Consider the following 23297-nt stretch of genomic DNA (forward strand, 5'->3'; position numbering starts at 1 on the left):
TTACACATGTTTGATGCTAGGCTGTGATCAGCATTTGAAGGTGTGAGTGTGCTTGGTGTGCTAAAAGTCATCCCTTGTCTGTCTTATGGATTCCAAGTGCCCCTTGTTTCTTTTACAAGATAACCTATTTGGAACTACCAAGGGATTTGAATTAATCCACAAGAGTTCAACCCACACAAACCTTGAGATAGCACAGGTGATCCATTTATATCAGAATACTGCCGTATAGGACAGAACTACAAAGAGAACATTAAAAATTACCTCAGAGGAAAGACCGAAACAAACATAGATATTTGTATTTAAAAGAAAAAAGCCATTGGAGATTATCCAGCAACTTGGATAGATTTAAATTCCCTTAAAGTAACAAGCCACAAAGGCTTCACTGTGTGTTTAGAGTGGGTGCACTTCATTTTTCCATTGTCACTCTTCGGTCATGTCCAGCAAAAATATATTGAAAAATGTGTAAGGAATATATCTGCAGCTTTGCCTATGGGGCAGGAAACGGTGTTCCAGATTGACTTTTGACTTTCTATGGGCTATAACAGCCCCAAAATGAAAGTCTAACATCATTTGAGAGTTTAATGACAGAAAACCAAACATCTACTTATGAAAATTACCATTTCCATATTGAGACATTCATATCAGTTAGCGAGTTTTGAGAAGATTTGTAGCTCAGGTTGAGGTTCTGGATGTAGGTTTGCTCGTTGAGCCGGAAGGTCTGTTTTCAGACATTTTGTCACCCTACTAGGTAACTGCTTCAGTGAAGCACTGGTGGTGTAGCCCGCTTTCTATTTATATGTTTGAAATTTCTTGGGTTGGTGATGTCAATTCCTGTTCTTTTTCTCAGGGGCTGGTAAATGGGATCCAAGTTGATGTTCATGTATCCTGGTGGCTAGTTTGCTGCCTGTTTGTCCAATGTAGTGTTTGTTACAGTTCTTTGCAAGATATTTTGTAAATGACAAATATTAGTTCACTTAAGGAGTGTATTCTCTCTACAATCATAGGACGTTCTGAAAACTTGTTACACACATTCTATTCTTTAGGATTTAAGTTGCTGATCATTAACAAACTTTGGAAATCAGTGGACAAGACTGTGTTCAATTTAACTGCCCCACTGACAGTATAATCAGGAAACTTCAGTTTCTGGTTGCCACCAACAACCACTACTTCTGGGTTTGACATACGTTCTAATTTGACTGAAACTATAGTGAACAACAGTGCTTATATAGTCAGAGTTATGCTGTACATTTCTTTTCTCCACATATAGTTAGTGACTATTTTAATCTATTCCCATTGAATTCTCAAATATTGCATAGCTGCAGTATGCAGTGGGCAAAGCTGTATGTTACAATCTTTAGCAAATTCAAATTTGTAATTCTTACACAGAATTGTCATTACAAGACGACATCTGGCATCGCTTTGAAATTTAAAATAAGTTTTAGAAAGCATCCAACCCAGAGTTAAGTGTGTGTTAACTATACATATTACAACATCCAACCATAGTTCAGAAAGACAATACAGAACCACAGATGTTCTTTGCCAATAAGAACTCCTTAAGATGGCAAGACAAATTTCATTACACTGTCTTTTACCATCTCCAAATCACAGGTCCCTACTGAATTTGCTGTAAACATCCAAAACATCGACAGTATCTGGGAAATCTGTTCACCATATTTGTTGGGATTAGCAGATATCCAATCACCTATTCGCTTTCATTCAGAATGACAAGCATTGAATAAGCAGAAAAAGATTGGTGGTAGGGTATACAAAACAGATCTTATTCCTATATTGGAGATGCGATTTGCCTAACTGCATACTAAATAGCTTTTCAGTTTTCTCTCTCCAAATAACTACAGAAATCAATTTTTCTTTATAGATTTTATCTTGCCTTATATACTTGTAATAAGACTTCATGATACACATTTTCTGAAAAACTTTGAAAACACTATTTACATAAACTGTTGTCATTTATTTCCAAGATAGTTTTCTGAAACAAGACTTTCTGGGGAAACAATTTGGTTGCATGGCATTGCTTCTAATGGAGGCTACCTTAAAGACATATATGTTGATACTAATTAATACTGACAACCCGATATTCCAGGGGCAGACAGGTCTGCACTGTATCATTAAAAGTAACACGATGTGAACAAATTTCCCACATTCCAAACGTTCCTGTCCTCAGATTCTTTGAGCATAGTGTTTTTTTTTTTAAATATAACCAGACTATATTTCTGAACTAAACTAATAGCCCCCTCTATCCACTTCATTTACCCTTGAAGAAAGGATGCATTTACATTGGTACAGTGGCTTTCAGGTTCCCAAACAATCCACAGACAATCAAGAATTTCTGAAATAAGTTTGTTGCAATATATGCAAACTGGTAAGCCAACTAAAAAACTGCAAGAGATATTCATTCCTTCGAAAAAACTATTGTGTATACTTTTTAATATGGATATTGTTTCAATTACAGAACATAGTGGCACAGATTCAAGGTGAGGAGCAGGGGTTTTAATGAAGATGGAAAAAAACCATTTTTGTTACCCAGAAGGTGGTGATATTTGGTTAAAATAAATTTGGATTCTCTCATTTTAGTTCATGTTTCTCTAAGTTTTCATTAGTTCTCACCACCAGATGTTTTGGACTAGAGTTTGGTTTCCAGAGTTATTGCATTTTAAAAAAAAGTACTCCATTAATTCTTAAACATGCTATCAGAATGTGACCAATTTTATTTACAATTTTCTTAAAACCCAATGCAACTGCTTCAAACGTTGTGCATAATAAATCCAAAGCATGCTGGAATTTCCTTAAGTATTCAAAATATGCCTACAGAATTTCAAATCACTTCTGAACAATTTAATTTGGCCAAAGTTAAAGACATACTTACTGCTATTGTTGCTGTATTAATGGTTGCTCCAGCAGGGACAGCTACCATCATGGTGTTGCTCCCAGCTTTTGTTGGATCGCTAACGGTCATAATCCTCACTCCTACTTTATTTGGGATACCCGCCATGGAAACACCAGCTGTGTCATCACCAGGCCTTTTGATGGCTTGTCGACATGACTGAGCTTCGCTTGGGGAAAGCTTTGAAGCAGAAAGTGTACTGTTGCTCTGACAGATGATCATTTGTGAAGATTCTATAGGATTGGACTGTACAACAATATTGCCATTATGTTGAGACTGAGGCAAAGTAACATTAAAAGTGACTGCTGCAGTTCCACTTGTTAATACAGAGTTCCTGTGTGCTTGCTGAACTGTAGGATTTGGTACTATTACTGTAGTGTGTGCATGTGATTTCACATTGGAAATTGAAGAAGGTCCATTGCACATTTTTCCCGATTGACTATTCTCACCATCCGGGTGACACTTTGCATCCTGGTGCTCTTGATTAAGAATCTCGCCATTCCCTAAATGGTTAGGTGTGACAGATTTCTCATTAGGAACATCCTTCCCTATGTGTGAACGATCACCTTTAGCAAAATCAGAGTCTCCATTCATCAAAGGCCTTTTTAAAACATTTTTCATCTCTGCTGCACCAGGTTTATCTAAAATCTGATCCCCATTTGTCAAGTTTGCTCCACTGCCAGCTTTTGAGTCTTGGAAAGCTGATGCTTTTTCCATGAAACCACAATGATTCATCCCTGAGCTGGGGTTCTCCTTCCTACTTTCCCCATTAAGTAGCATCCCAGTCTGATCAACTTTTCCATTTAGGTGTCCATTGCTTGCACTGTAAGCATTACCCAAGAAAGAATTTTCGATCAGTCCAATAGTTTGTTCTTGAGGTTGAGAACTGAGCATTTTTGTAGCATCTTCAGCTTTCTGACCAATGTTTTTCTCTCCTTCAAACTCATCGATTTTTGTGTTGCTTTGGTTGAATGGAACATGTGATGACTGGATAACATGGGTACTGATGACCGGCTTTGCACTGTGTTCTCCAGAAATACTGTTCACAGGATTTGTATTTACTTGTGTCACATGTGTGTTGGTTAAATTGGTATTCGGTACAACAGTGACAGTAACTTGTTGGTTGAGAGGTGATCCCTGGAGAATAGTGCTGGGGCTGGTGGTAGAAATAAATTGGCCAGGAATAATTTGTACAGTTTGTAGGCCTCCGTGTGGCTGTAGGATTTGTAAGTTTGACTGGCTTACAACCAGCTGAGACTGGGTTTGAACACTACCACTAGGTACAGTGTTGGCCATCATTTGATAAACAACCTGTGGACTTTGAGCCCTGGTAACTGAAGATGACACTTGAGGGACAGGAAGTAGGATTTTACCTGCTTGGGAATGAGGTGGTGGTTTTGGAAGTAGTAACTGTTTAATTACACTGGTTTCACTAGTACTGCATTGAGTGCTTCCTACGGAAGGCTGTTGAACATGAACTTGAATGGGAGACTGTTGAACAGAAAGCACTGGCCCACAGGTACTGGTGTTCACTAGGGTGGGTGGTGGCAATTGGGCTGAAGAAATTCCACCTTGATTTGTTAGCACAATCTGATGAAAACTAGCAGGGTAAACTTGACCTTGATGTCCAACTATCACTTGGACACTTTGCTGGGCTTGTTGTTGGGTGGAATTACTGACAATAGTCAATGGTGTTGGACTAATATTTTGAAACGTCTGAGAAGAAACAGCGTTGTGGCTGCCTATAGTAAAAGGCTGACTGCTTGGCAGCTGGACAGCAGTGGCAGATACAACAGCAGTGGGAGCTGCCGTGTACTGAAGATGCACTTGCACAGGTTGGGCAGTGGGAGGTTGGATAAGCTGTCCTTGAGAAACTATGGCAGCACTTGTAATAGGGTGTATTCGTGAAGCAAACTGTGCATTAGGCAGTGTTTGACGGAGAACAGGAACTGTTGTCGTTGAACAGACAGACTGATGTCCAGCAAGGGATTGGTGAGTAACTGCAATATGAGGAAGATGAACAGAGGTGGTCACAGTGGGCAGCTGCACTGCTGTGGTGACTTTGGTTGCTGCCATTTGCATTACAGTATTCCCAGGAACAACTGTTGTTACTGCAGAATGGAAATTTGGATGAACAGTAGTCGCTTGGATAGTACTAGCTTGTATCCCTCCAGTGGCTATGGGCACCTTGCTTGCAATTGTACAGTATTGATGTTGCTGGGCGGGAGTACTTATTCCAGGAGGCAGCTGGCTTATGTTCTGGGTCTGAGTTGTGTAGAGGATTTGTGTGACTGGTTGACTTGTAGATGTGAGGGCTCTGTGCATTTGAACAGTTGGGCTAGATACCGTCATTCCTAGAAACAAGAAAAAGATAACTGGTTAAGAGCCAAACATACATATATAAAAACCTTATTGTCATAGCATACTGTTAAAACTGAACAGTTTCTACTAATCCAACAGTAATGAAAAGAAAAAATAGTTCTAAGAATTATTCATCCTTCTCATTTCATTTACTTCTATTGCTAATACCTTAGTGAGATCACTTCTTGTTTTTATAAAGTTCAAATACATGCCCATTCTATGCAATCTCTCCTCAACGGACAACTTCTCATTCCAGAATGCTTCAATTCGAATATCACCAGCAAGGGCAGTTTTATTGCCCAAATCTAATTGTCAATGAGATGCTGGTGGTGAAATACCTTCTGGAACTGCTGCAGTTCGTGCAGTGTAGGGGCATCCACAGTGCTGTTAGGGAAAGCATTTCATTTATTTCACTCATCATTGGAGAAAATATGGCATTCTACCTCCATCACGGAAAGGTACGTGACCTGAAGGTGCTATCATGGGAGCTTTGGCAAGTAGATGCAGTGCATCCTAAAGACAGCGTACATTACACTGTGGGAATTTAGTGGAAGATGTGATCGTGCTAGCTGGGTGTTACTTAAATGGACTGATTTGCTCTGGATCGTGCAAAGCTTCAAATATTGTTTCAGCCACACTCATCCAGGCAATTACAGTTCAGGTGTGTGTGCCGTCACACTCCTGACTTTTTAAACATTTACTCACAGGATTACTGGCTGGCTGTCATTTATTGCCCATCCCTAAATGTCCTTGAGAAGCCTTCTGTAGCCCACGTGCTCTAGGTTGACCCACAAAACCCTGAGGAAGGGAATTCCAAGATTTTGATTCTGAGGAGTTTCAAGTTGTACACAACATTCCATAGTAATCAGCAAACTGTTCACTTCTGAACATGCTGAAGGCGGAAGTTCATTAATGAAGCAGGTAAAAATAGTTTGGCCAAAGTCACTGCACTGGAAACCTCCTGCAGCAATATCCTAGCAGAATAGCTTTCAAAAATCACAACCTTCTCCTCTTTTCATTAGTTGTCACCAGGATATGATAGTACTGTACTTCACAGATCTGATCCATTGTTTGTGGGATTGTTCAAATCCTCTCAATTAATCCAATTAATTGTCATCACTTTCCCTTCAAGACAAATATAGCAATCTTGTGTAATGAGATCAAAATTGTACACAGTGATTTCACCAAAGCCCTGTACAATTACAAGATCTCCATAATCATATACTCCTAACTATTTTCAATAAAGACCAAATTACCATTTCCCTTCTAAATGTCTTCTAAAAAATTCAAATATTTTTCATCCACTTGCTGCCCCTTGCCCCACCTGGCTCTGCTATTTATACCTTCCAAAAACTAACTGATTATCAAACAAAATTTATTTTACATTTTCCTTCTGATAAAGGTAAAGCAGTGTGAGGGGTAGAGGAAGAGCAAATAATTTATACATACAGTACAGTAACGTTCCCAACTGCTTCTAAATTAAGGAAAACCACAGTACTCCTCACAAGCCAACTCAAAGGGGTGACTGTCGATTAATGTAAGGTTAGTGCACTTGAACTAAATGCAGGTTGCAGGGTCAGTATACAAATTAAGTGGAAATTCCTCAGTAGTGCCTATAGTTCACATCTAATGAAAATGCTTCAAGTTAATCAAGTAAAATTCTTTTGGACCATTGCAGCCATTCCTTGGTGCATGAAGAGGAGTGTATGTTCAGTACAACCACAAATGTTTTGAAAGCGTGGACAAAATTACATCAGTGCATCTGCATTTATTTTACTGAAAGGAAGCTTATACAATGAATTTAAAATGAAAATGCCAATCCTTTTTCTTACCAACAGCAATGGAATTCACTGTTGTACTGGAAGCAGAGCTTGCTTTCACTGTGACAAAGGAATTATTTGGTGTTTGCTGTTCTTGTTGAAATGTTCCAACAGGAAGAGGTACAACTCTACGCTTGATCCCAACCACATGAAATTGTGATTGCCCATTAGCACCAGCATCTTCAATCTTCTTTATTGTGTGGTTAGGAAAAGTCAATCTATATCATAAAAAGATAGAAAAGCGTTAAAATGAATGCATTTTAGTGCCTCCCCTTCCTTCATGCTTCCTTTCTGCATTTATATTGGTTGAACACAAGGTGGACAAGATTACACAGGAACGGACTTAGAAAGAATGATACAGCAGAGGAGGCCATTAACTCCATCAAGTCTGATCTAGCTTTTAGCAGAGCAGTCCAACCCAAATCCATTCTGCTGCTCTTTCCGTGTAGCCTTAAGTTTTTCCCATCAAGAACTCATCCAATCCCCTCGGAATGGTAGTACTGAATTCGCCTCCCCTGCCTTTTCAGGAGCTGCACTCCAGGTCACTAACTCACTGGAAATGGTTTCTTAATTTTTTTTTTCTCTAATTACTTAAAACTTGCCTCTCCTGCTTCCTGACTCTTCTGCCACAGCAAAAGGGTTCTGCTCAGCTGCCCCAACAAAAACAGTTCTGATTTTGAACATAATCTCTTTATAACCTTTTATGTTCCAAGAGGAACAATCCTATCTGCTTTCATCTGTCTATATAACTAACACCCCTCATTCTGGTATCACTCAATCTAGTATATCATTTTTGCATCTTTTCCAAGGCAATCATAAAGTTCGCATTCCTGATGAAGGGTTTATGCCCGAAGCATCGATTCTCCTGCTCCTCAGATGCTGTCTGACCTGCTGTGCTTTTCCAGCACACACTTTTCGAGTCAGATCTCCAACATCTGCAGTCTTCACTTTCTCCATCTTAAAGTTTTGATGTCAAGGATTGAACAAAATATTCCAGTTGAAGCCTAATGGTGCTGTTGCAAAGCTTTAGAATAGCACCCTTGCATTTTTATATTTTCCTTGCTACTAACCACCAAGAATCCCATATGCTTTTCAAAAATCCTTCTCAGTATCCCCTTTCACCTTCGAAGATTTGTGTGCTATATCCCCAAGGTTCTGTCCTGCAACCAATTTAAAAGTGAATTGAATGCCCCTCTGTATTCTGTTTTCCAAAATTTAATTGATCCAAGGGGTTGGGAAGTCATGTTGAGGTTATACAGGACAGTGGGAAAGCTTCTTCTAGCATACTGCATTTAGTTCTGGTTGTCCAGTTATACCAGGAAATATATTATTAAGCAGGAGAGGGTTAAGATGATATTCACCAGGATGATACTCAGGATGGAAAGTTTGAGTTATAAAGAAAGGCTGGATAGGCTGACACTGTTTTCACCCCAGTGTAGGAAGTTGAGATGTTATATAAAAGTTTACCTTATATAAGTTTATAAAATCATGAGGGGTGTAGATAGGGTCATAAGTAGATGCCTTTTCCCTCGGATGGATGATTTCAAGACTAGGGGCACATTTTTAAGATGAGAGGAGAGAGATTTAAAAAAAAAGAAATGTGGGCAATTCTTTTTACACAAACGGTAGTTCGAGTATGGGACATTCTTGGTGAGGAAGTAGTGGATGTGAGCACAGTTACAACATTTAAAAGACATTTGGATGGATACACGAAAGAGAGAGGTTGGGAGGGTTATGGGCTAGGAGCAGGCAGGTGGAACTAGTTTAGTTTGGGATTATGTTTGGCATGGACAGGTTGGAACAAAGAGTCTGTTTCCGTGCTGAAGACTTTGACTATGACTCTACATGTCTGCCTGGGTGTTTCTGAAAAGTTTTACTACATTACTGAATATTGTATAATCTGACAGATTTTAAATACCTCATTTCTTATGAAGGGCTTATGCTCGAACGCGATTTTCCTGCTCCTTGGATGCTGTCTGACTTGCTGCGCTTTTCCAGCACCACACTCTCAACTCTGATCTCCAGCATTTGCAGTCCTTACTTTCCTCAGATCTTACATTATGTCTTGTCTTATTTACACAAATCCAGGATAAATATGGATTTTAAAAAGTAATCCTAATACGGATGTGAGAAACATCACTATATAAATTTAATTCTTTGAGGTAATAAGTAGAATAGATGAAGAGGAAGTGGAAGATGTAATATATTTGGATTTAAGATGCCACACATTAAGCTAATTAATAAGAGCTCATGATGTCGGAGGTAGTATCTTAGCATGGATTGGTGAACTACTAGATGACAGAGTTGAGGTAAGGGGGCATTGTCAGGTTGGCAACTTGTAATTGGTGGCATGTCACACGAGTCAGTGCTGGGGCCACAATTATTTACAAGATACATAAATGACTTGATGATGAAAGTGATAGTTCTACAGTGAAGTTTGCAGATGACCCCAAAATGAGTGGGCAGACAAGTGGTGAGATAATACAAAGGCTCTACAGAGGGATATGGACAGGTTAAGCAAGTCCATATCCCTCTGTAGAGCCTTTGTATTATCTCACCACTTGTCTGCCCACTCATTTTTGGGGTCATCTGCAAACTTCACTGTAGAACTATCACCTTCGTCATCAAGTCATTTATGTATATTGTAAATAATTGTGGCCCCAGCACTGATCCGTGTGACATGCCACTAATTACAAGTTGCCAACCTGACAATGCCCCCTTACCTCAACTCTGTCATCTAGTAGTTGATGACAAAATCTTGGCAAATGGAATATAATGTGGAAAAAATGTGAAGTTATGGCATTTAGCAGGAAGAACAGAAGAGCTGAATATTACTTAAATGCAGAAAGACTGCAGAAAGCTGTGGAACAGTGTGATTTTGGAGTTCTTATCCTTGAATTACAAAAAGGTAGCATCCAAGCTCAGTGGCAAATGAAATGTTGGCCTTTATTTTAAAGGGAATGGAGTACAAAAGTAGGAAGGTTTTACAAGGCACTAGTCAGGCCAGAGCTAGAATGCTGTGAACAGGTTTGGGCTCCCCATCAAAGGAAAAGATATACTGGTACTCAAAGTTGTCCAGAGAAATGTCTTTAGGCTTACGCTTAACCAGAAGGAGGGACTGTTTTATGAGTAGAGTTAGCAATATGTATGCCTACAAGGCACACTGCAAAAATTCACCAAAGATCCTTAGGCAACACCTTCTGAACTCGTGATTACTTGTAACAAGAACAAGGGCAGCAGATACACAGGAACATCACCACCTTCACGTTCACCTCCAATCCACTCACCCTCCTGACTTGGCAATATGTCGCTGTTCTTTCACTGTCAATGGGTCAAAATCCTGGAATTCCCACCTTAATTGCACTGAGAGTCTATCTACAGCACATGGATTACAGCAGTCAATAAGGCAGCTCACTACAATCTCCACAAAGGCAACTAGGAACAGGCAATAAACACTGACCAGCCAGTGACCCCCCATGTCCCATTAGTGAATGAAAAGAAATTCAGAAAAATAAGCGTATATTGAAAACTTCAAGACTTTTTGGGCACCTGATAGGGTAGATACAGAAAGGTTGGTTCTCCTTGTGAGGTAATCTAGGACCAGGGGCATAATCCAAGAGTAAAGGATCTCCCATTGAAGAGAGAGATGAAGAAGAATTTCTTCTCTCAGAGAATGTGAATCTGTAGAATTCTTCACCACAGTAGGCTGTCAAGGCTGAGTTGTTAAGTATATCCATGATGATATAGGCAGGCTTTTAATGAGTAAAGGAATTAATGGTGGTGGAGAAATGGCAGAAAAGGAGAGTTAAGGATCATCAGATCAGTCATGATCTCACGGAATGGCAGAGCAAACTCAGTGAGCCGATTAACCTACCTCTACTTCTGTGTCTCATCTCTTCAATTTGAAAATTAACTGGATACAAATGTTATGCAATCATTATCTGTGTTCCTTCAAACTTTTTCAGCCACTGCGTTCACCTTGGAGGTCTACTGTGTGGCAGCAACTGAGAAACTGGAAGTGAATGCGTCAGCACGCAAATCAGCAGGTGCAGACTCTCAGGGTGGCTGCGAGCCTATGCAGCTTAAAAGGATCATTGGTCACTATCCCTTTATTCTCAAGGGATTTAAATCTGATAACAAGTTTATCATTTGGTATGAAGATGAAAGTTGCCTTTTGAAATTTTGTATACACAAAACTAGCTGAGATACCTTCAACAACAGTCCACAATAAACCTATTAAAAAAATAGAACCACGAGTAGGCCTTTTGGTCCTTTCAGCCACTTTCCAAGTTCCAAAGGCTCACAACCAGAGAAGAAATTCATCCTCCTCTGTCTTCAATTAGTGCTTCTCATTTTCCTAAACTCTAGCGAGTAGAGTCTCAATCTGTTTGGTCTTTGCTCCGAAGACAATCTCTCTGTACCAGGGATCATTGCATTGAACCTTGTCTGAACTGCTTGCAATGAAATAATATGTTCAAGTCAGGGAATGAAAATTGTTCATAGTCCAGATGTGTTCTCATCAGTACTTTGTACATTTGCAGTAAGACTTCCCCATTCTTATACTCAACCCCCCGTGAAATAAGGGCTAACATTCCATTGGCCTTCCTGACTACCTGCGTGCTAGCTATGTTTCCTGTATTAAGTACCCCCAAATCCTTTTGTGTTGCCTTCTGAAGTTTCTCCATTTAAATAATGCTGTTCTTTTGTTCTCCCATCCAAAATGAACAATCCCAAATTTTCCATTTGCCAATCTACCAAAGGGAAAGTTACTTCCTTTCTACCCTGTCTATGCCCCTCAATTTTATACATCTCAACCACATAGACATCTCAGTCTCCTCTGCTCCAAGGAAACCAACCCCAGTCTATCCAATCTCTCTTCATAACTAAAACTTCCAATCCCAAGCAACATCTTGGTAAATCTCCTCTGCATCCTCACCACTGCAATCACAATACTCCTAAAATATGGATTCCTGAAGTGCATTCAATAGTCTAGCTGTGGCCGAGTGAGATTTTTTATAGAATAATAGCATATCCTCCCTCTCCTTAAATTCTATTTCTCAGCTAATAAAGGCAAGTATGTTTGAAGCATCTTCCACCATAATGATTGATGCAAAATATCTATTCAACTCTGCTGCCATTTCCTTGTTCCCGATGATTATCCCCCCCAGATTTACAGAGGCTTTGACCTCTCTTCCCTTTTATATATTTAAATAAGCTATTATCAAATTTTACATTCTTTGCTAGTTTGTCCTTGTAATTTTCTTCATCCCTTTATCATCTTTTTAGTCTGCTTGAATTCTGAATTTATCCCAATCTTCAAGGCTCTCAATTACTTTTCCCTTAAAATGAAATTACATGAAACCTTTGCTGAATTTTATTTATTGGCTGTACCTTTCCAAATGACAACTCATTTGTAGAAGTTACTATCTCTAAATTTAGTCTCCTTTTATCCAATAGCTGACAGCAGTGATCATTGCTGAGTTTATTCTTTTTCTTTTTAAATCAGGGGCATAACATTTACCTTCCTCCAGTCCTTTAGTATCAATTCCATATCTAAGGTTGGACTGGAAGATTGTGCAAAGACAGCACCTGGAATATTCATCCTTTACTTCCCTTAATTACCTTGAATAGTTCCCATCTGGACACAAAACATTTCTGCTTGAGGATTGCCGCTCTGTTTATTTTTACCTTTGTATATTATACTACTGTCTCCTCTTTCACTGCAATGTTGCATTTATCTTCAGTCATGAAGAGGATTCGGCCAGCTTATGTTTTATTTGACAACTCTATATCTAATTATTTGTTTACAAAAATCCTAAGTTCTCCTTTTATATTAGACGCTTTTTTCTGGCTCCAATTATTCTTTATTTTGATCTCTATATTTTCTATACTCAGCTTTCTATTATCCTACATTATAAACCATACAAAATCATAAATCTTTTTTGTACCTTAAGTTGTTTAGCTATCAGGACTACTGAAATTTTGGGCAACTTTCCTTGTGGGAACATATACTCAAAATTATATCCTTTGAATATTCATGTTACTGTTGCTCAATTAGCAGCCTTCTAATTTTCAATTACAATCCTGCTGTACCAGAATTGTTTTCAACTTAAAAGTTAGCCTTCTTTCAGTGAAGTAGTTGCATGCTTGAATGTACCTAGTCACCTTCAATATTAAACAAATCTGATTTTATGATTGCTGCCCCTGAAAATCTTCCCTAAAATAATCCACTTTCCCTACTTCATATCCCGAACAAAACCCAGTACTGCTTCTTTCTCAAAATGTAAACATGCTGATCAATTTTACCTCCTATTCATTGCAGGGAATTTGCGTTCAGCCCCTACTGTATTCAAGTTGGGGAATATAACTGTGAAAAGCTGATTGAATCTGCATCCTCCAGTAATGAATTTATACATTACATATAGCTCATCACACTTCAAAGATAAATTTAAACTGAGATGCATGCATTGAAATAATCACCAATACAGGAATTGAAAACTCTGGCTCAAAAAAATCAAAATGTAAATGCTCCAAAAGTATTTTTCTCAAGCCAGAGATTTAACAATTACAGTAGGCATCATGGATATGAATATTTTTCATTAATTTTAATTACTGTTTGGAAAGGTTCACTGCAATACATTCCAATTATAATTTCTTTACCAGCATGAATTTTATACTGGCAAACAATAAAAGCACTAAACATTCATAACATTATTGTGACAAAAAGCATGGTGAGTGAGTGTTGGTAGGCAGACTTAACTTTTATACTGTCAAAGCTGGGGTCAATCATCACCTGCCATCCACACACAAACCCTTTTCAGCATTAATTTATTGTCTTAAACAGAAGAGAACTTTAGGTCATTTGCTCAAGCCACAGAGGCCAGTTATAACTTCTGTATTTAACTAATTCAAATCAAATCAAACTGCAAATTGTAAGGGTAGAATCTTCAATCAAGGCTTCTTGTGGCACTTTGGTAGAGTCCCTACCTCTGACCCAGGTTCAATTCCCACATGCTCCAGAGATGTGAAATAACATCTCCTAATAGATTGAAGAGTAAAAGAAAATCTAGACTTTTCAACCAATAACATCCTTTATAAGTGACCATTTGATGCAAGTTAAACTTTACTAATAAATTACTCTGAGTACCTAACTGATCAATCAGATCAGGATTTCTTACAAAGCTTTTCATTTTGACAAAGGTTAAAATAAAAATAAATAGAAGAATGAGAAAGATTAAAAATTTCGATGATGATCCACAATTGATTGTAGAAGGCATATTGTACTGGCATTTTGATTTTAAAAATTGGTTCAAAACAGCACCACAGATATCATTCTGGGTACAGAAGGCAGCAATGAAAGTGGATGGAAGCATCATTCTTCCAGTTTAAACCCATCAGCTTTACATAATTCACTAACAAAATTAACAGCTAACATCAATTGTTTTGATATTTTAAATGACACGAAACAATAAAAAATGATATAGCAGTGATTAATTTGAGCATTGCGAGTTAACATACAACTCACCGGAGACATTTGGTGAACCCTGTAGATGTTAGAATACCACTGCTCCCAAGTTTGCTGCACAGGGACAGGTACTCAGAGTATAGGTCTACTCGGTAGATTGAACTATCTGCACTTTCTTCAAAGTTGGCATTCAACCTAAAACAGGAGAAAAATGTATTTTCTCACAACAAAGTACTCCAACTTATCTAAGCATTATGGAAGACGTTCATCACAGACAGCTTAAGAGAATTTATATCGAGCATGATTTCATAATCCCCTCCACTACACGAAATTTACAGTCAGATGTGGTTAATCAAATAGCCATTTGCCACCTTTACCCAAGTGTCTCATTCACATCTGGGGTGGTAGATTTAGTAAAGAAAATCAATGACAAGGTGGCTTCTGACATTTTTACAGCAAATGGCAAAAATAAATTATAGGACCAAAATTGAAGTTGTACCTGAGACAGTGGATGGTACTGCAAAGACAGTAATAAAAAAAACCACAACAATGACCACTAAAACAGAAACTGCTGGAAAAGCTCAGCAGGTCTGGCAGCAGCTGTGTAGAGAAATCAGAGTTAATGTTTCGGATCCAGTGACCCTCCCTCTGAGGAGTTCTGATAAGGGATCATCAGACCTGAAACGTTTACTCTTAGTTTTCTTCACAGATGCTGCCAGACTTGATCAGCCATTCCAGCAATTTCTGTTTTTGTTTCTGATTTACAGTATCTGCAGTTCTTCCAGTTTTTAATCATCATAATGGCTATATTTTGTTAAAAATAATAATCTTGCCAGTGTTAACTTGTAACATAAAACCAAAATGACAAGGTTTTAACAAGTTAAATTCTGGTCAATCTTTCCTAACTCTGTGCATTTTCGATTAGTTTTGATCCCTAAGCTTTTTATGCAGTGATTGGGTAACAGTGTTTAAGATGAGTTTTAAATTAAAAAAAAAATCAATTTGTAAGGCTAAAGGAAATTACAAAAAAAAAGGGCTGGTAAAGTAGCAAGGACTTCCTTTAGAAATGCCTAAAATCTAATAATATTGAAAGAGGAGGGGGGTTGCTCAGCAAGGAAACTGAAGCTACGTGGAGGACAAAGAAGTGATGCAGACATTAAAATGATTTTTTTTTATAACTGCAAGGGAATACCAGAGGAGAATAATGAAGAATTAGGAGACAGGTAATGCAGAGAAAATGAACACAACTTGAAGATAGCATTTTCCCTAAGCAGTTAAACAGTTCAAGTTGGCCACAATTTTTCAATTCTCCTTAAATAACTAAGGGACTGATACGTACTCAATAAAATAGACAGGATCAGGTCAGTAGAAAGACTTGTTTAGTCAGTTACAGTTAAAATCTAGGAATCTACAAATCAACATTAACTTAACTGTAATTTGCCCAACGCAAACTGTGTTTGTAATTGTTCATCTAAGTTATTTGAATAAAAGGAATTTGGTGGATGCAGCAAGTTTAGATTTTCACAAAGCATTCAATATAATGTTTCAAGTTTCAACATGTGCTGTGTTAAAAATACATGGATGTAAAAAATGATTTTGGGTAAATGACCACTGTTCAACATTTGAAAGCTTCACAAGGGCTATACCACTGTTCTCAGCACTGGTTTGACATCTGTTGGATAATTACTTAGGATATATGGCACAAAACAAATTATTCAGCTCAACCAGGACATTTATTTTCTACTTAGTTTTCTCCTATTTTTCTTCATTTATATTTATCATAACTCTCTACCCTATATCCTTCCACGATTGTGGTAAACTAAGTCGGGGGGAGGGGGTCTACAGTGGACTGTTTGACTTTGATCAAACAAGCTTTTGTTTTTATTCTGATACTCTAAATTGTTTTGCACAAGCTACATCCATACATTAGGAGTAACATTATGAAGTTTGCAGATAATATCAATGTCAGGAAAGCTGTGACGAGGTGGGTTGTACATTTAAGGATGGAGAGAATGATAAAATTGGCAGAAGCATTATATATGAATATCAATGCAGAGAATCTGGAATGGAAAGCTATAAGCAGAAACAGCAACTATAAAATTAGCATGTCATAAAAATGCATCTAGTTCTTTATTGTCCTTCAGGAAAGAAATCAGCAAACCTTATCTGGTCTGGCCAATGTGACTCTGGACATACACTTATGTAACTGAATCTCAAATACCCTCTGATATAGATGAAGTATTCACTTAGTTCTATCAAACTACTATGTGGAACAATAATAAAACAGAGTGGACCACCCAACATTGGCCCAGGTAATGGGCACAATAAAGCCACACTAATTGGAAATGATATCCTCAGTTACCTTCGGGAAATTTATGCCACTTCTGGCAGGAATCTGATATTATATTCTCAGCATCATATCTGTCAGCCAATTTTACAATTCAACATTATTCCATACTGTGTTCTGTCCCATCAGAAAGATAGACCCACAAAAGGTGACAGCACAATGATTTTTGAAGTTTACGACACAAACTCTGGACTGGTCAAGTATTGTGACATTAAGCCAAACATGGCCAGTAAAATAGCCTGATTAGTATCTAATGTCCTGCTTCTGCTGATAAATCAGCATTCTCTCTGCTGGTTGGAATCATTCCTAGCATACAGGCAGATGGCTGTGACTGCTGAAGGTCAGCCTCTCAGCTCCAGGACACGTCTGGAGTTCCTTAGACTAGTGTCCTAGATTCAACCAACTACAGCTGCTTCATCAATCACCTACCCTCCCTCATAAGTCAGGACATTTGCTGATGACTGCACAATGACTCAGATACAGAAGCAGTCTGCATCCAAACGCAGCAAGGCATCCATTTTAGGCCAAAAAGTTGGAAGTAACATTTGCACTAGAGACAAAGAATTACCATCTCCATGAAGAGACAATCCTCTTGACATTCAATGGTGTTATCCTCACTGACTCCTCCACTATCAACATTCTCAGAGTTACCACTGACCAGTAACTGAACTGGACTTGCCACATAAACACAGTGGCTGCAAAAGCATGTCAGAGACTCGGATAATTGCAGCAAATAACTGATCTTCTGACTCCCTAAATCCTATCCAGAAGTTAGGAGTGCGGTGGAATACTCCCCACTTGACTGTATGAGTGCAACTCCAACTACACTCAAGGAACGTTATCCAGGACAAAGCAGCCACCTGATTATTTGTGGATGTGGTACCATTTGTTCTCTCCTCCACTGATGCCTGTTAGAAGTGCTTACCATTTATGCAATGCAACGTAATGCTGAACTTCACCAAAGATCCTTAGATATCACCTTTCAAACCCTTGACAAATACCATCTAGAAGCATAAAGTCATCAGATACATAGGAACACCACCACCTGCAAGCTCTCCTCCAAGCCACTTACCAGACTGACTTGGAAATACATTGCCATGCTTACAGTGTCATTGCAACAACTTCCTGGAATTCCATCCCTAACGGCATTGCAGATCTAACTACAGCAGTTGTTCAAGTGTGCAGCTCACCACCACCTACCTTCTCCAGAACAACTAGGCAAAAGCAATAAATATTGGTCCGGCCATCAATAGCCATGCCCCATGAGTGATTTTTTTTTTTAAATTCATGATAAACAGTAAACACACCATGCTTATAGATAGTGCTCCCACAGCCAATGGATCAGATTAACATTTTGAATTTATAAAGTACCTTCAATGTAATAAAATATTCCAAGCTATATCACAGAAAATTATTAAACAAGGTCATGAGGAGATGAAGATCAAGCAGGTCTGTTTTGAAGGGCACCTTAAAGGAAGAAAGGAAGGAAAAGTGGTAAAGGGGCTTTGGGAAAGGCTTCCAAAGCTAAGTGCCTTGAGAGTTGTAAACATGACCACCAAAGGGAGAACAATTAAAATTGGGAATTCCCAAAATATGAGAATTTGAAGACAGATGTTCCAGAAAGTTCTATGACTTAGGGAGATTACAAAGATGGAGAAGGCCATGAAAATAAAGATTTTTTTTTAAAAAAATGCATTATTTAACCAGTAACCAATTAAGGTCCATCAGCAAACAAGCAATAGGTGAAACTATCGCAGGAAGTTTGGATCACCTCAATTTCACAAAGAGAAGAACTTGGGAAGCTGGCCAAGAGTCTGTTACAACAGTCAAGTACAGATGCAACAAACACATGAATTTCAGCAGCAGTGACACCGTCTGCTTAAGTTAAAGAGGTAATGAAGTCATACTACATAGAAAAGGACCCTTCAGTCCAACTCGCCCATGCTGACGAGGTTTCCCAACCTAAACTAGTTTCACTTTCTGCATTTGGCCCATATTCCTCTGAACTTTTCCTACTCATGTACCTGTCCAAATGACTGTACCCACATCTACCACTTCCTCTGGCAGTTCATTCCATGTATATGCCATGAAAGAGTTGCCACTCAAGTCCTTTTAAATCTTTCCCCTCGCTTCTTAAACCTATGCCCTCTAGTTTTGGACTCACCTACCCTAAGGAGGAGACCGTCACTCTTCACCTTATCTATGCTCCTCGCGATTTAATAAACCTCTATAAGACCATTCCTCAAACCTCCTACGGTCCAGGGGAAAATGTCCCATTCTTTTCAGCTTCCTCTTATAATTTAAACTGACCAATTGCAGTAACGTCCTTGTAAATCTTCTCTGCATTCTTTCCAATTTAATAACATCCTTCCTATAGCTGGGCAACCAGAACTGCATGCAAAAGTGGCTTCACCAATGCCCTACAAAGTCGCAATGTGATGTCCCAATTCCTATACTCCATGCTCTGGCTAATGAAGACAAGTATGCCAAATGCCTTCTTCAGCACCTTGTCTACTTGCGATGTTACTTCCAAGGAACTTTGTACCTGAACTCCTAGATCTCTGTTCAACCACATTCCCCAAGGCCCTACCATCAATTGCGTAAATTCTGCCTTGATTTGTCTTACCAAAATGCACATTAACAAAGATGGAAGAGAAGTATTCCCAAGTGAACAAAGGATTGCCTTTTATGTTCTGTGTTAAGTAGTTCACCCATTTCCTTTATAGCAGGCACTTTGTGCTGTTGACAGACCACAGTCTGCTAACCTCAATTTCTGGCCCATAAGTGGGAATCCAGAAAATGGCCTGCAGAGGTGGGCACTGGCTCGCTCAGCCTACTCACATGAAATCAGATACCAATAGTCGGAGAAGTACAGCAAGCAGATGCTTTGTCAACCACTACCAGGAAATAAAGATGTTCCCGATTGGAACATAAATAGGCAGTCACAATGATGGCATTGATGTGGAAACTCAGAGACAGAGTTGCACAGCATGGAAACAGACCTTATGGTCCAACTTGGCCATGCCGACTAGATATTCTAAACGAATCTGGACCCATTTGCCAGCATCTGGCCCAGATCCCTATAAACCCTGTCTACTCAATCCCATCCAGATGCCTTTTAAATGTTGCAATTCATGTTGTAACATCAATAAGAAGAGTTTAAGAGGGATGTGGGCCAAATACTGGCAAATGGGATTAAATTAATTTAGGTTATCTAGTCGACATGGAGGAGTTGGACCAAAAGGTCTGTTCTCATGCTGTAGAGCTCTATGATCCTATAATTTGAATCCACAACTTTCTGACACAAGTAGAGTTGAAATCAAAACTATATCACTTAATCATTCTGCACTAATGAACCCATAACTTAAGTCTTGGCCTCTTTCTCCACTGTCGGAATTCTAATGATTCATGGATCAAGAATTGGACTCCAAATACAAGAATACCAAACCAAGAATTTGAGCTAACCATTGTTTCAAAAATCATTTCTAATTACATATCATTTTATCTTATCTCTTTCAATTACTTTATTTCATTCTTTAACAGAAATCACAAATGTTTTCAATCAATCAGAATTTCACATGAAAAATGTGAAAATTACACTGACAAGATTACATTTCTCACAGGAAAAAAATACAGTGATTTTTCAAAAAAGAAAAGTCTGAGTTGGCTCACAAAGGTCACTTACCACTGGCATGTAAATGTCTCACTATCTGCTTCCAACAGGCTGGCAGAGGGAACTCCAAGAGGCCTTGATGCTACAGAAATCAAATGAGAAAAGAATATATAATGCTGTCTGGCAAACTTACTTCAATTGAACCAGAATTGAAAAGTACCAGTGATTAGCTGGATGAGGTTGGACTGATTAATATTCATTAATCTGAATATGTTCTTCCTAATTCTTCATGCTTTAGAACTGCATGCTTCTGTACTAGTTTAAAATTAAGACATATTCATGCATATTATGCCAATGCTGCAACTAAATCGGAAAAATATTAATTAACAAACACATTACATTAACTTGAGTACAGTATTGTTCATTTCCCTAAACATACTAAATCAAAAGGGCTGCATGTTCGGAGGACAGACAATCTCACACAGATTGCTACTCTGGTCCTGTTTTTGAAACAAAAGAAGGGGGAGCTGTATTTCTGAGGAGATGCCACCCAGGTCTCCTTTGGAAATGCGAAGCCATATGTCCATTCTGATGGTTCTTTCAAAGCATAAAACTGTTGGAGATGGCAAACCCTTTTCACTGTAGTCAGCTGTCATGTTTTGAAATTTACAGGTCCTGACAGACATTTTGAAAGCAGCTTTCAAACCATAAGGACATAAGGTTAACTGTGATGTTATTATGCTGGGATGTAGGATGTCAGATAGCAAGGTGGTAGTATCAGATGGTAACATGACAAAGGGTTGGATGTAAATGAGTAAGGGGTACGGTGCAGGCGCATGGGATGCCAGGTAGGACGGGTGCCGGGGTCAGGGGACCCGGGGGGGGGTGGGGGTGGAGGTGGGGGTGGAGGTGGTGGTGGTGGAGGTGGTGGTGGTGGTGGAGGAGGAGGAATAAGTTAGATCGAGGTCTGGAGGGTATAGAAGGCCGAGGAGAGGTGTGGTTGGGAATGTGTGGCAAGAAAATATGGGGCCTGTTGAACAGTTGAACTCCTGACAATCCATGCATTTAATAAACTAACTTTTTCTCAGTAACTATTTACTTTATTGCATTGGCACCCTCTGAATTTTCCTGATTTGAATGGAGACTGAAGGTTCCAGGTGGTGAGGAAATGTCCATTGGAATCTTCAGTTTCCAAGGAAATTTCTTCCAAGTCTGACAGATTTCACCGACTCTCCATTGGCAACTCCCATATACTCTGAAATAAAGATCGCCTGGCAATCAGAAAATCCTGGCTAAAGTCAGACTGCAAGAAAGGGTAGTGCCACAATTATTCCTTTCACAGGACAACTTCAATGAAAATACTTATAGTAAATGTGAACTTGAGCTATTTGACAACAATGTGGTAGTGCAGGTACACAAAATGCTGGCTGGTTTTTGGACTTCAGAATTTTTCAAATTTCAGAATAAGGACAGTTTGATGGTGAAATTTTTTAAAAATCTTATCGGAGGAGTAAGACTCAGTAAAACTGCCTTGAGACAAAATTGAGGCCTGCCAGTGCTGGGCCACATCCCCCCATGTCACATGTGAGTGACACACATCAAGTGGGTGTGGAGTTGGGTTAACTGTTTGCACACCAAACAATCTTGTCAATGAGAAAAAAACACTTCACAAAAAAACCTTTGGACTTTGAAGCTTTTCGGATTTTCAGATAAAGGGTTGTCTACCTGTAATATGTAAAGTTAAATCAGCAAGGAACTACCTTACCTAATTCCTCAAAGAGGAAGTGACTGGGTTGAATAAAGTATAGTAAATATGTGGTTGAACTGACTTGCTCCTTTAAGACTGCAAAATTTACTCAGGTCCCAGCAGAAAATCAATTATTCATTTATTCAATTACTGTTCAATCATTTATTAAATACAATTACTGCAACAATAACTATCTCTCTGGTTTACTGCTGCTCCTAACGGAAATCTGTTGCCCAACTTTAACAAACTACAAGCTCATTGCTACATTCTGTTTGTTCATTTGTAATTTGTTCAATACATTCATAAAACAGCATCCAAACAACAGCTAAATTTGAAATGCCTAACATATAATCCCAATTTAGGAGTCCCTATGACCTGACACCCCCCCCAACTGCTCACTAGGCATCAGTGAGAAGATTATTTTTGATGAAGTGCCGTTTAACAGAATGGTCTTCAGTACCTTCCACCACATTGATAATGGAGGAGAGCAGGCTGATGGGTATAATTGGCTGGGTTAATGTGCCCTGCTTTTGGTGGACAGAAGATAACTCAGGCAAATTTTTTTGGACTGGATAAATGCCAATGTTGTAATTTCACTAGAACAGCTTGGTTAGGAGTGGAGATACTTTTGGAACACAATTCTTCAGTTCTATTGCTGGAAAGTTGTCAGGTCCCACATCTGTTGCACCACTTTACATTACAGCAAAGTATGCCAAACAACGTCATCTCTTCTTTGATGACAACTGGAGTGCAATGTAGTGACCGAGTGTTAGAGGTCTACAGCACAGATAAAAGCAGCCCCTTGGCCCATCAAGTCCACATATGAACAAAATCAAGCACCTTACTATTCTAATCCCATTTTCCAGCACTTGGTCTATCGTCTTGGCATCGCAATGCCGATCTAAATACTTCTTAAATATTATGAGTGTTTCTATCTTTACCCAGCCTTTTAGGCAGTGAGTTTCAGATTCCTATCATCCTCTGGGTGAAAAAAAACCCTGTAAAACATCCCCTCGAAATCTCCTTCCCTAGTTATCTTCTT

General features: G+C 38.9%; 1 protein-coding gene across 1 annotated transcript in view; it reads right to left on the reverse strand.

The window, feature by feature from the left end:
- Positions 1-23297, reverse strand: part of LOC122563310 (AT-rich interactive domain-containing protein 2-like) — a 265104-nt gene that overhangs the window by 33731 nt on the left and 208076 nt on the right. Inside the window, exons 12-15 of the mRNA XM_043717025.2 lie at positions 20581-20650; positions 14609-14743; positions 7096-7301; positions 2885-5256 (exon numbers count right to left, since the gene is read on the reverse strand). Coding sequence (XP_043572960.2) covers positions 2885-5256; positions 7096-7301; positions 14609-14743; positions 20581-20650 — 2783 coding nt within the window. The remainder of the gene's footprint in view (positions 1-2884; positions 5257-7095; positions 7302-14608; positions 14744-20580; positions 20651-23297) is intronic.

Source organism: Chiloscyllium plagiosum, unplaced genomic scaffold, assembly GCF_037043375.1.
Source record: "Chiloscyllium plagiosum isolate Xiang-an unplaced genomic scaffold, Cpla_swu_hap1 HiC_scaffold_26, whole genome shotgun sequence".
NCBI classification, from domain to species: Eukaryota; Metazoa; Chordata; class Chondrichthyes; order Orectolobiformes; family Hemiscylliidae; genus Chiloscyllium; species Chiloscyllium plagiosum.